Source organism: Rattus norvegicus, chromosome 6, assembly GCF_036323735.1.
Source record: "Rattus norvegicus strain BN/NHsdMcwi chromosome 6, GRCr8, whole genome shotgun sequence".
NCBI classification, from domain to species: domain Eukaryota; kingdom Metazoa; phylum Chordata; class Mammalia; order Rodentia; family Muridae; genus Rattus; species Rattus norvegicus.
This window is the reverse complement of record NC_086024.1, coordinates 13,811,105-13,824,413: the sequence shown is the minus strand read 5'-3', so window position 1 is coordinate 13,824,413 and position 13,309 is coordinate 13,811,105. Positions and strand designations below refer to the sequence as shown.

The 13,309-nt window shown below is 48.5% G+C and overlaps 1 protein-coding gene across 2 annotated transcripts in view; it reads left to right on the top strand.

The window, feature by feature from the left end:
* Prkce (protein kinase C, epsilon) overlaps positions 1-13,309 on the top strand; it is a 486,882-nt gene that overhangs the window by 380,518 nt on the left and 93,055 nt on the right. For both annotated transcript variants that reach the window (NM_017171.2, XM_039111827.2), the window contains exon 11: positions 13,042-13,196. In NM_017171.2, the coding sequence (NP_058867.2) occupies positions 13,042-13,196 (155 nt within the window). The remainder of the gene's footprint in view (positions 1-13,041; positions 13,197-13,309) is intronic.

Below are 13,309 nucleotides of genomic sequence, written 5' to 3'. Positions count from 1 at the left end.
ATGTGCACTTTCATGTATTCGGTCCAAGTTGCCAATCCCCAGCATTGGCGAGTTTTAACTCTGGCTCTGTTCAAGCAGACGCAACACGAAAGGGGACCGAGCAGAGTGGAGATGTCAGGTTTCCTCTCTTGCCTTTGTAAAGTGGCTTCTTTGGTTTGAGGCAGCCATTCACATGATATCAACTTGGCAAGCTGCAGTACCCATTTCTCTGCCTGTGAGAGACTCGGCTGTGAGTACTGAGAGACTATTAAGTTATCTCTATGGTAGGTGCCTGGTCCATCAAAAACAGAACAGGAAAATAAAAGTTCTGAAGTCCTACTCCCAGTGGGTCACTCTGTAGCTTCATGGGGCATGGGGACAGACAATGGTCAAGGCACTTAGCCAACAACACTGACTACAGCACCGAAAGGCAGTCTGGAGGATGAGGGACACAGTTAACATCAAACCACAGTTATCAAGCCTTGGGAAGAACTTCAGGCTTTTGATTTGATTTCTGTGACCTCACAGTAGTATAAACACAATACACAATTGTATTAGTTACACAGCAAGTGCTTTATTGAAGGCACCACTGGAATGGACTGGGTGAGCCCAGCAGAGTGTTAAGCACTGTGGGGATGTCACTGGAGCTTCAGGGTCAAAGCCTTGCCTCTGGCAGTGGCGTTTGGCCACCAGTCCCCGGTACATCAATTAAAGAGAGACATTATAATAAGACAACAGAACCAGGAGATGCATTTGATGTGGTCACAATGGGATGTGAAACAGATAAAGGGTCAAGTTTTGGTGATAGAAGAGTCCTGCAGCTGCTTGGCCTACGGGTTACCAGCCATTACTATTCACGGGGAGCTGGAGGTGCCAAACATAAATGCATTCCAGTGGTCACTGAGGAGTTGGACTCTGCTGAGAGAGGACTGGTCTGGTAACCTGTACTCTTGAAAATGCTTCCAAGGCATCCCGACACTCAGGCAGGTCAACTTGTCCAGCCTCTCTCTCTCCATAAGAGAGATTATCCCTGAAGTATGATTACCCAGCTGAGGCCAGAGCCCTTCATGTTAGAAGGAACTCCGTGCAGAACCAAGTGGAGAAGCTCACTGCTGACAGAGTGTTGGCACCGTATGGAGACTTCAGTCTGCTCTAACAAAGGAGACCTTGACTACTCTCTGTTCTGCCCATTGGTCTCAGCATGGCTCGGTAACACAGACAGAATCTCCTTGCAGCGTGAAGTCTTTCCAATGATTTAAGATGGCTCCCCTTCAGTAGGCCCTTTGTCTAATGGTCCATGTGTTTATTCAGTTCGGATGGTCAACCCCTAAAATAGAGTCCACTGAAGCCTGCCATTGCCACAGCACTCCTTGCAAGCCATGGCTTCTCTTCCCCCTCCCATTTGCCTTCCTCTGTATGAACTCAAGTCTGTCAGTGTCAAACATGGTACCCAGAGTGGATGCCACACTGACCACCAAAGTCCGACAGGGACAATAGAAATAGTCTGCATTATTGTCTGTGACCTGCTTCTCTTTGGACATCTCTGAGAAAGCTCTAAGGCCAAGCTGGCGAAGACAGAATGTTCTGTGGCAGATCAGGAATGGGAAGGGTTTGTGTGGTGAGACTGTTCAGATGTTAGCCAGTGCCTGGTGGGTGCATACTGACAGGATGGAGAGCTATTAGCCTTCTCGGCCTCTAGGCGTTCTAGGTCAAGAAACATTCTATAGAATCTTCAATAAGAGACCACAGTGTGTGTGCGTGCACATGTGTGCATGTGGTGGTGGTGGGGTCTTTAAGATGAGCAGATAACTTCTGTGTTTATTGCTCCCATAGGTACAGTCAGCCTTGACTGTCAAACTAAGCCAGGAAGGCATGAGGGTGCTGCCTTCCTCCTCTTTCCATTGTGAGCATCACGACTACTACTAACTAAGCAGGTTACAGTTCCTTCCCACAACTGAAGGGAAAGATTGGTATGCCTTCTTTATTTGGGGTCAGCTTCCCAACCTTGCCTGTCTGTAAAAACAGCTGTGAGCTATTGAATGCTCATCCTAGCTATAAACAGGACATCCCGTGTAAGACTCGGGGAAACATCACAGAAGATGAGGCAGAAATATTTCCATCCTAAGAGGGAGAGGAAGCAGGCAGCCTTGTAGAATTTTGTCTTCTGGACATGATCTAACCATTGCACACTCGAACGCTGAGAGTTTCTGATTACTTGAACAACTTTGGTCCCATCAGGAACCTGTCATGGATCAGGGAGTAGCTCACAATGCCCTGCCCCATGCTGCCCTGCTGTGAGGCAGTTCATGGTTGGTGCGAAAGAGACATTTTCCCCCCAGTGGCATATTCATGGTAAATTGGCCATATTCTTGTAAATAACCCCTCACCCTAGCTATGGTAACCACCTCATAAAAATAGTAGGAGAGTCAACTAGGACAGAGGGGAAGAACAAAGAGAACCAGTGGGGGTGGGGGAGGGGAGTGGGAACTGAATATGATAAAGATCGGTTGCGGGCTTTACGTGTATGTCCTAACCAAAGCCACTGCACATCACTCACACATGCTAATCTAGACAATGGCAACTTCAGAGAAGGGGAAACGGGCACAAGAACATTCCTAGGGAAAGGACTGTCTGGGTGTTGAGAGCTGGTTGTGAGGTGGACTACCCAAGTGACTAGTAGTAAGTACTTCTGTACCAAGGAGGATAGCAAGTGGGGTTGTTTGTTTGTTTGTTTGTTTGTTTGTTGTTGTCATCGTTGTTGCCTACCTCTGAGCTGATAGGGCTCCTCTAGTCCTCTGGGTTAGCTCACAGGATTTCTTTGTAGATAGATGTTAGCAGGCAAGCAGTGGGGCACAGGATTAAGACAGAGAAAGCTGCAACAATAGGTAATAAAATGGTGTAGGACTCTCAACGCCCCCGCTGCAACTCTGTTAACAGTGGCATTCAGCAAGTCAGCCTCCTGGAACCCAGGACTCCAGCATGGCTTCTCTGAGTGTTAAGTCTTCTGTTGGCAGAGATGACAAGATAGCTCTGAGCTTCTGGAATTATAGTATCAGCCTTCTGACCAGCTCTAGTAATATGTGGGGACCACCGCTAATCATCACTGACCTGGAGGCCGGGATAGTCATTCGGTACTATGGTACCACACTACACAGCCTCAAGGCACTACAGATATGGATTCATAGGTGTGTGTGGTGGGGGATACATGAGTACCAGCGCTGGCCACTCATGCACTGTTGGAACACAGGAAGGCATATGTGAACAGATGGGTTGGATGCTGCATTGTTGGGAGGTAGCCTAAGCTCACAGGCAGAGTGCTGCCGGGAAGGGACACACTTGCTGGTAGAACTTGGCTGAGCTGAGGAAATGAAGTTAGAACAACCCTTCTCTTCTTATGTTCAGGAAGACTTTTAAAAGCATCCCATAGTTGCTTCAATGGTTGGCCACTCCCCTTTTCTCCTTTTCTGCTTGAATTATTTCTTGGTGACATCAAGGAGTTTGTCTGTGTCGCCATCTTGTGCAGCATACAGAGTCCGGATTCTAGGGCTCCAGTCTCAGTGCAAAGCATGAAACTTCTGCATGATGTGTAGGTCTCCCCGTTGAGGACGTGACTCTCAGAGCGTGTGGAAGACTCGCTGCTTTCCTGGAGTCCAAGTAAGTAGCTGAGACAGAGAATGAAGGCCAGATGCCATGCCTCGCCGTACCAATTAATGGAGAAGGCCTCCAGTGGGGCGGAACCAGGAAGAAGCCAGGAGGCTGGGAGGAGGCAGTTCAGCCGGGGCGTGATGCTAATCAAACAATGGAGGAAAAGAAAGCGCTTCCGTGGATCAGTCCCACAGTGTCCTTCATGGATGGGCAGCCTCTCTCTGTCTGTCTAACCTCTATCTGCCATCCAAAGAGGAAGTTGGAGGCAAGGACACTCCCTTCCGCCTGACTGAAGGCAGCCTCGCTCTTGGAAGTTATCTCTCTGGTGCCCCGCTGAGGTGTTTGGGCCTAGTTTCTGTGGACCGTTATAGCCCTGGAGAAGGGCCGTTTCTGTGGGTGCCTGTGGTCTCTGTGAATGGAGGCGTCCTCCTCGATGGCACTGCCACCTTCTCCTCTTCCCACCCTCTGCACCCAGACAGAAGTATGGGTGGGCACGGGATGGTAACTTGAGGTTGGTCTTGGGGCTAAGTGTGGTGCTGTCAGAAGGAGAAAAAGGATTATTTGAGTTTTATTAGGTGAGACAATTTGGTCCAACTGTAGGTCACCTTGTACTCGTGTGGGACCATGAAAGGCAGCCTAGTTCCCGGTTTAGCTAAGGTTTAGCCCCGGAGACCCTGAAGGGACGGTAGACATTTTACCTTTTCTGGGGGGTACCAGGCCCCCCTGTCACTAGCCATAGCCTCCCATAGATTTGTGGCCATCAGTCACGTAAGGGCAACGCCCCAAGCCCCTCCACATGTAGAGGATATGACCATAGGTCACATAGACTCAAGACAGATCTCCATTATAATGAGGTACCTAGAGGCCCTGGGGGCTTAGCCAATGAACTTTCCTTCCCAGATACTCCTCCTGAAAAAGGTATTTAATCTCAGGCCCACCCTAAGAAGGGAGGTATGATTTTTCTCATTCACTTTCCGCCATGACAATAAATGCCTTAAAGCCATGGACAGCTCCTTTCATTGGGATCTGCCATAGGGAGCCATGGAGAAGGCCTTTGCCTACAGAGCCTCTATCTAATCTCCCACAGAAGGCCTCTCTGCACTCCCAGCCATGGCAGCCACTGCCACCAAACCCAAGCCATAAAGCCAAGGACTCTCCCCATGGGACCAGCTGGAGCTCCCCTCTTTTCCCCCTCAGCCCCAGAACATATCCAACCCCGTGGGCCCCCACTCCATTCTCAACTCTTCAGTGGCTTCCAGCAGCGCCTGGATGTCCAAGAGCCTGAGAACCCCACGGTCTCAGCCCCATTGCAGGCCTGGGGACCCCCCAGCCGGCTCTAGCTGTCCTGCACCTCAGACTGCGCTTCCCCATCCTGAGCAGTGGCCTGGGCTTCCCACAGCCTGACACCTGCCCAGCGTGGGGTAAGCATGGTCGACTTCCGCATCCCACCTCCCACAGCTGCTGAGCCTCAGCGGAGCTGGTGAGGAACCCATAACTCTACAAACTTGAACGTGAGCCGCCCAGTTTAGACTAAATAGAGTTTTGAGCAATTGTAAACAAACATTATTAAATCTATCATGTCTGTAACCTTCTCAACAAGTAGTCTATAGTATGTGCTTTTACCATTTAACCAATTTTGGTAAAATTAATAATAATAATAATAATAGGTTCTACTCTCTTTGACACAGATGGCTGTGATGAGAAGCAGTTTTGTCTCTGTGTGGGAAAGTATTATTTGCTCCTAAAGAAAAATTCTCTATAGACAAAAGCATGGATGGTATTTGAGAATGTTATGATAAGTCAAGGCAAATATAGAAGAAAATACTAAATGGTGCACTTATAAGATAAATCCAAATTACTTGGGCTGATAAGAGTGGAGAGAAGGATGGCGGTTGCCAGGGACCAGGGGAGGAAGAATTCAGAGTTAGTTTCAGCAGTGTAAGAGGATTACATGGGACACTTTCTCTGTATAGTAGAGTCCCTACAAATGTTCTCTCTCTCTCTCTCTCTCTCTCTCTCTCTCTCTCTCTCTCCCTCTCTCTCTCTCTCTGTTTCTGTCTGTCTGTCTCTCTCTGTCTCTGTCTCTCTCTGTCTCTGTGTCTGTCTCTCTCTCTCTGTTTCTGTCTGTCTCTCTCTCTGTCTCTGTCTCTCTCTGTCTCTGTTTCTCTCTCTCTCTCACATACACACACATACACACACACACACACACACACATCATAAAGACATATACTCGGATACTGACACAAACACACTTCTACAGACATATGCACGTACATACACATGCACAACATAAATCAGTGTAAATATCCATGTTTTCTGATGGTCTTAGGTGAAAGGGTTTGAGACCCACAGGTTGAACTGCTAACTTAGATGATGTGGACATGGAGGTGGGTGGGAGGTGCCACTGTATAGTAGAACATATACATACTATACTATTCTATAGGAGAACATATACATACATATGTCTAGCAGGCATAAACCTACGGGTTGCATCCCCAGCATGCATGGGGTGTCCCGTGAGGTGAAGACCAGTGACTCCCCTGGCACCCTGGAGAAGTCGTTTGTGCTGTCATGGGTGTAGTAAGGCAGATGACCCCAAGTCTTCCGTGAAATGAAAAGGCGATAGAATCTCTGCACATAAACATCTAACAAATGGTGGGGAGTGTATGTCCAAACAAGTCCACTGGCGGGACACACGGTGCCACCGGGAGGAAGCCCCTGTCTTATCTGTCATACCTTGAAGGATAAATGGAGCTGCAGGCTGGGGTTGCTTTCGAAGGCCAGAGGGGGGCTATGCTGTCAAAAGGAGGCTGGTGGGAATTCAGAGCCATGGTGTGGTTATTCCATGTACAACATGTTGGTCACTCTCGCCCTGCTCTTACCCTAAATGGCCATGACACATAATCTCTTTGCAATTCTTATTACTTTACTTCCTATCACAAGACCATAACATTTTAGACAGTCAAGGGGGATTAAGGGAGGAGGTGGTAGAAAAGGCTTTTCAAACCTTTGATTACCTCAGAAAACATATTTGCTTACTTTACCAGGAAGTTGGTTTTTGGTTTTGTTTTCTCCGGGTGCCAAGAGGGGATTAATGAGTAGCCGCTGGCCTTGCCAACTCTCTTTTGATTTCAGTTTATATAATTAAGCAGTTGCGGAATGACTTGAGGTTCCCCCTCTGCATCAAAACACCCTTCTCAGATGTGTCAGAGGTCAGCAGCGATCCACTCTGAATAGAGGGTGGGGAAGGAAAAAAGCGTGTCTTGCTTGAAAACATCCCTAATGTGTAAAAAAGGGTTGGTAGCTATGCTTTAGGGGGTGCGTAAGGACTGTGTGGGGAGGAAAGTAGACGCAAAGGGAAGTTTGAAATGGACCATGATGAGAAGAGATCAGAAATAATATGGGAACACCTGGTTCTTTTGGATTTTCAAGCAATGGAGTCAGGCAGTGGGCATTGAAGAGTGTGATCACCGGACACGGATGTGCTAGGAACCTACTACGTGCCAAGGCTGGCCCTAGTTGGTGGAGAAAGTAGGGACTAAAACTTGGCTCTCTTGTGATGCCCAGAGGAACGGAGCCATCTTCCCAGAGTCTGCTGTGCGTTGCCTTAAGCTCAGGTTGTCTGGCTTTGTTTGCAAGGGTGTGACCCGAAAAGGGATGTCACCTCACTCTTGGTGAGGATGTCTCTGTCACTGTGTGACTGGTTGATGCTGACAGGCATCACTGACTGAAAAGGTCTTTCCTGACCTCACAGACAGGAGGCTGGCTCTCTGTAGCAGGCTGACCCACCTTTGCCTCTTTATGAAGTAAGAACTTGTGGAGACAAACATTAGGCCTGGCTTTGGTTCCCCATCTTATGGCCTCGTCCCTTCCCCAGACATTCTGGGCTTTCCACCTATGCAGTACCACTGACACAGGCTCTCATGTAGCCCAAGCTGGCATCCAACTCAGTGTGTATGTAGGCTGGGGTGACATTGAACTCTTGATCTTTGTCTCCTGATCACCGCTTGTGCAATACTAAGGGAGTATCCTTCACACCAAGCAAGCTCTGCCCACTGAGTCACATACCCAGGGCTGTAACCCTTATTTTTAAAGAATTTTTTAAAAAAAATTTTTCTGAGCCCTCAAATTCCCTAAAAATTAAAAAGCAAAACAAAATAAAAATTATTCCAGATCCACAAGCAGCCCCTGCTTTCCTGGAGCACACAGATTGCCTTAGTTAGGGCTTCTATTGTTGTGATAAAACACCACGATCAAAAGCAATTTGAGAGGAAAAGGGTTTACTTCAGTTTATTATCCCATCACTGAGGGAAGCTAGGGCAGGAACTCAAGGCAGGAACCTGGAGGTAGAACTGGAGCAAAAGCCTTGGAGTACGCTGCTTACTGGCTGGCTCCTCGTGGTTTGCTCAATGTGCTTTCTTACAGCACCCAGGACTGCCAGCCCAGGGATGATCTACCTCCCAGCGTGAGCTGGGTCAGAGCCTCCCTCCCCTAACCATCATCAGTGAAAAGAAAATATACCACAGGTTTGCCCACAGGCCAGTCTGGTGGGGGCATTTTCTCAACTGATGATCTCCTTCTAAAATGAAATAGCTTGTGTCAGGCTGACATAAATCTAGCCAATACCGGGCAAATCATAGTCACACAGATACAAAGGTACAACCCCAACCCCCCAGCTGAATACTACATGACAGATTGGACCTCGTCGGGAAAGTCAAGAGCAGCTTCCTCAAAGGAAAGATAGCACCACTGACATCTTTGCAACAAGGAGATGTGGAGAACTCATTGTGAGAGAGGGAAGGAGAGGGCCTTCTAAGCAGCCAGAGCATGAATCGAGGTTCTAGGGCAGAAGGCAGAAGGGACAGCCCGAAGGGAATGACTCAGAGGATCATGAGTCCTACAGTATGGCGAGGAGTTTTCTGCCTGTCCTAAGAGGAACACAGCCTTTAAAAGAATTAAGGAGGTCCTGGCAGAGGACCCAGTGAGGAGAAACCCTTGCTATGCAAGCATACGGACCTGGGTTTGAATCCCAGCACCTCTGTAAAAACCCGGACACGTCGGCACTTGCCTGGCAGCAGAGACAGGCAGAATCTGAGAGAAGGCTTTGACCAACCAGTCCAGCTAAAAGGGCGAGCTTCCAGCTCAGGGAGAGACCAGCTCTAGGCAATAAGACAGGGAGTGATACAAGGAGACTCTTAATATCTGGTACTGGCTTCCATACATATGGACGTGGTTACAGACACACACACACACACACACACACACACACACACACACACACACACACACACACGCTCCCCTCAGTAGGGTAAGAAAAGGAAAGTGGGTGAATGCTATCAGGTTTTCATCTCAGCAGAGCTCCTCTAGCTACAGGATAGCCAGCATCAGGACAGGACGCTGAAATACATGTAGAGCCACTCCGAACAAATCAGAAACGTAGACAAGAGAGAAAAGCTGAGTCAGAGAGGTGGGCAGGGCAAGGGGAGAGACCAACAGAAGTGGGCAGATGTGAGAAACAAAAAGGTACAACAGCCAAGACCAACAGGGCTGGGGAGGGTGTCAAGGAGGAGGGAGAGGGAGGACTAAAAATGACTGCCAGGGTTCTGACTTGAAAACTAGTTGGAAGTGAAGGCCAGACCCCAGAGAGGAAGCTCCGTATAGGGACCAGCTTGCTGAGGAAGATGATGGGGTCTGTAGGGACACGTTGAGTTTGAGTGCCTGAAGGTATCTGGAGGGAGATCAGAAGCAGACTTGTGGGTCTGGAGTGTATAGTAGTCTAGAAGGAGGGCTTAGCATGCATCATCCTCGCACAGAACCATGGGAGGTGTGGGTGTGCAGAAATAAGCTCAGACCACAAGGGAGGCTCAGGATCGACCCTGCAGGCTCAGCACTTCACGGGTGTAGGGCGGAGATGTCTACAACCAGGCAGAGGCACAGGATAGAGAAGACAGAGGGAAGGGGGTAGACCCAAAGGGAGAAAACCAGCCTGAAAACCAAGGGAAGAAGGTGATCGGGGAGACAGTGGAGAAAGGCCAGAAAGGCCAGATAAGAGGGATTGCAGTAAAAGCAGTGACAATAACCCTGGCTAATTCTTATGGAACGCCGATTATGAGCTGGGCATTTTTTTTAAAACAATGAACAACGCGGGATTTTTAAAAAATATGTTTATTTATGAGTACCCGGTGGCTATCTTCAGACACACACAGATGGTCATGAGTCGCCATGTGGGTGCTGGGAATTGAACTCAGGACCTCTGGAAGAGCAGCCAGTGCTCTTAACCTCTGGGCCATCTCTCCAGCCCACAGATGGGCATTTTGACATATAATTTAGGATTAAGGATGTAGCTGGCTTAGCAAGCTCAAGACTCTTGAGCTTGTACTGCAAAACAGAAAAAGTAAAATACGACTCTGTGATGTAGACCCTGCACCCTCATTTTTACAGGCCGGAAAGTTGAGCTTAGAATGTAGCATTTCTTCATCTGGGGCCAGGCAGCCAGTAAGTGATACAGCTGCGGTGGGCACTCCCCATTGCCTCTCTACAGTTCCTGTCCTCGGGTGCTATGACTAATGCCAGGATAGAATGCAGCAACGGTAGACGTGTAGGTTCTTCATACTCAGCCAAGGAAATCCTCCACTGGGGCAACAGCCCAAGACTAGGGTCGGTGACTGTGGACCAGGCTTGTGGTCCTTATTTCTGATGGTATTTTCAGCGGGTAGGGCAGTACGAACAAGAAGTGTGTATTGGGGCTAGCCTTGGAAAGGCTGTGCCAATGGCCTCTAGGGCAGAGGTTCTCAGAGTGTGATCACCGGAACAGTGTCATCACCTGTGAGAGAGGCAGATATTCAGGTTCCAAAGCAGAAACAGTGCAGACTGCAAGGACCTCTGTTCCCATGAGCCTCCAAGTGATTCAATGCCAACAAGGTTTGTTCTTGGAGGAATCCTTATTTTTTCTTTAAATAAATTTTAGTGTACAAAATAATAGGCTTCCAAGAAGACATTTTCATACATATATATCATTGTATTTTACTAATATTTGATCATTATTTCCCTTTGTCTCATTTTTTGTTAGTCCCTTTCCTTCCCCAAGTGGACACACACACACACACACACACACACACACACACACATGCTCACTCACTCACACACAGACACACACTCATACACACAGACACACATAGACACACTCACTCACACAGACACACTCACACAGACACACTCACACAGACACACTCACACAGACACGCACACACTCACTCACACACATACATACACAGACACACTTACTCACACACAGACACACACTCATACACAGAGACACACTCACTCACACACAGATATACACACACACTCACTCACTCACTCACACACAGACACACAGACACACTCACATACAGACACACTCACTCACAAACAGACATACACACACACAGACACACTCACTCACAGACACACACAGTCACTCACACACAGACACACACTCACACACACAGACACACTCACACACAGACACACACACACTCACTCACACACAGACACACACAGAGACACACATAGACACACACACAGACACACACTCACACACACAGACACACACACACTCACACACACTTACTCACACACAGACACTCACTCACACAGACACACACACACTCACTCACACACAGACACTCACTCACACAGGCACACACACACTCACACACAGACACACACTCACACACAGACACACTCACACAGACACACTCACACACAGACACACACACTCACACACAGACACACACTCACTCACACACACTTACTCACACACAGACACACTCACACACAGACACACACACACTCACTCACACACAGACACACACACACATGATTCACACAGGCATGCAGTAGCAACAAAACTAATGCTATGGTTGGGGGGTGACCACAACATGAAGGACTGTGTTAGAGAGTTGTGGCATCAGGAAGGTTGAGAACTACTCCCCGAGAGGGGACAATGTTCAGAGCCTCCAGGGAGTCCGTCCTGATCACCACGACTCTTCACTGCTGTTTGTTTTGAAATGATGCCTTACAGGTCATTTCGCATTAAAATATCCCAAGATCCCCAGAGCTATCCTAATGAATTACTACAAGTTCAGTAGCTTCAAATAGTGGGACATATTCTGCCACAGCTGTAAAGGCCAGACATCTGAGACTAGTGTCAGTCGCCTGGGCCAAACCAAGCTGTGGTGCCGTAGGCCTCTGCCCTCAGAGACTTCTCCTTTCGGCATCTAGGACAGTGGTTCTCAACCTGTGGGTCTAGACCCCTTTGGGGGCAAAAAGAACATGTCACAGGGATTTCATATCCGATATCCTGAATATCACAAGCTTACACTATGACTCACCACAGTAGCAAAATTACAGGTAGGAAGTAGCAATGGGAATAATTTATGGGGGTCACTACAGCATGAGGAACTGTGTTAAAGCATCATTAGGGAGGCTGGGGACCACAAGTCTGGGGGCTTCCTTCATCCTTTGGCTTGTGGCTGTGCTGCTCTAATCTGCTTCCCTGATTACTATCTCCTCCCTGTTCCCATATCCCCCTGCCTCATTGCTTACCTCTGAAGATGACTAGCTTAGTCACGTCTGAAAAACCCAGTCCAGCATTTTGTGGGTAGGACCAGGTTTTCTTTGGGAGAATCATTATTCATTACTGAGTCCACCCCACATGTGTTTTCAGAGTGGGGACTTGTCTAGGGCCACATCTCACTGCATGGCTAAAATCAAAACCTAGTTCGCTTTTCAGTCAATCTCCAACCTGTGTCATAGAAGAAAGATAGAAGTGAGGGGTGTATGTGTGGGGGAGAGAGACAGAGACAGAGAAAGACAGACAGAGAGAGAGAGGGAGAGAGAGAGGGAGAGAGAGAGAGAGAGAGAGAGAGAGAGAGAGAGAGAGAGAGAGAGAGGGAGAGAGAGAGAGAGAGGGAGAGAGAGAGAGAGAGAGAGAGAGAGAGAGAGAGAGAGAGAGAGAGTCAGTCTTAGTATCCCAGGATGGCCTTGAACTCATGTAGCAAAGAATGACCTCGATCTTCTGATCCTACTGCCTCTACCCAATCCCCGCAAGGTTGGGACTGCAGGCTTGCATGATACACCCAGCTTATGTGGTGCTGGGAATCTAACCCAGGGCTTCTTGGATGCTAGGCAAACCCTGTTGTAACTGAGCTATATTCCCATTCCAGAGACAGAATTTCTATGGCTCTGGATACCCTGCCTCAAGTGCTCCCTCCTATTGTCTCCCTCAGACCACTCCCATCAGCCTTCACCAGCCATGAGCCTGCCTTTGCCCCCTTGAGTCCCAGTGCCCTGTCTGGATCCCCAGAGTGTAGTTGGCCCCAACTAGGACCAGTATTGATGTGAGTTAAGCAGCGTTTTCTTTTCTCCTTTCAGGACCGCCTCTTCTTCGTCATGGAATATGTAAACGGTGGAGACCTCATGTTCCAGATTCAGCGGTCCCGAAAATTCGATGAGCCTCGTTCCCGGTTCTATGCTGCCGAGGTCACATCTGCTCTCATGTTTCTCCACCAACATGGAGTGATCTACAGGTAGTCTGTCTTTCTTCCCCGTGCTAGACGCAGAAGCAATGGGGAACAACCAGTGGCCGGTGCCCAGCTGGTCTCCCAGCAACTGGCCTTAGCTTGGCTGTTTGTTTCAATTT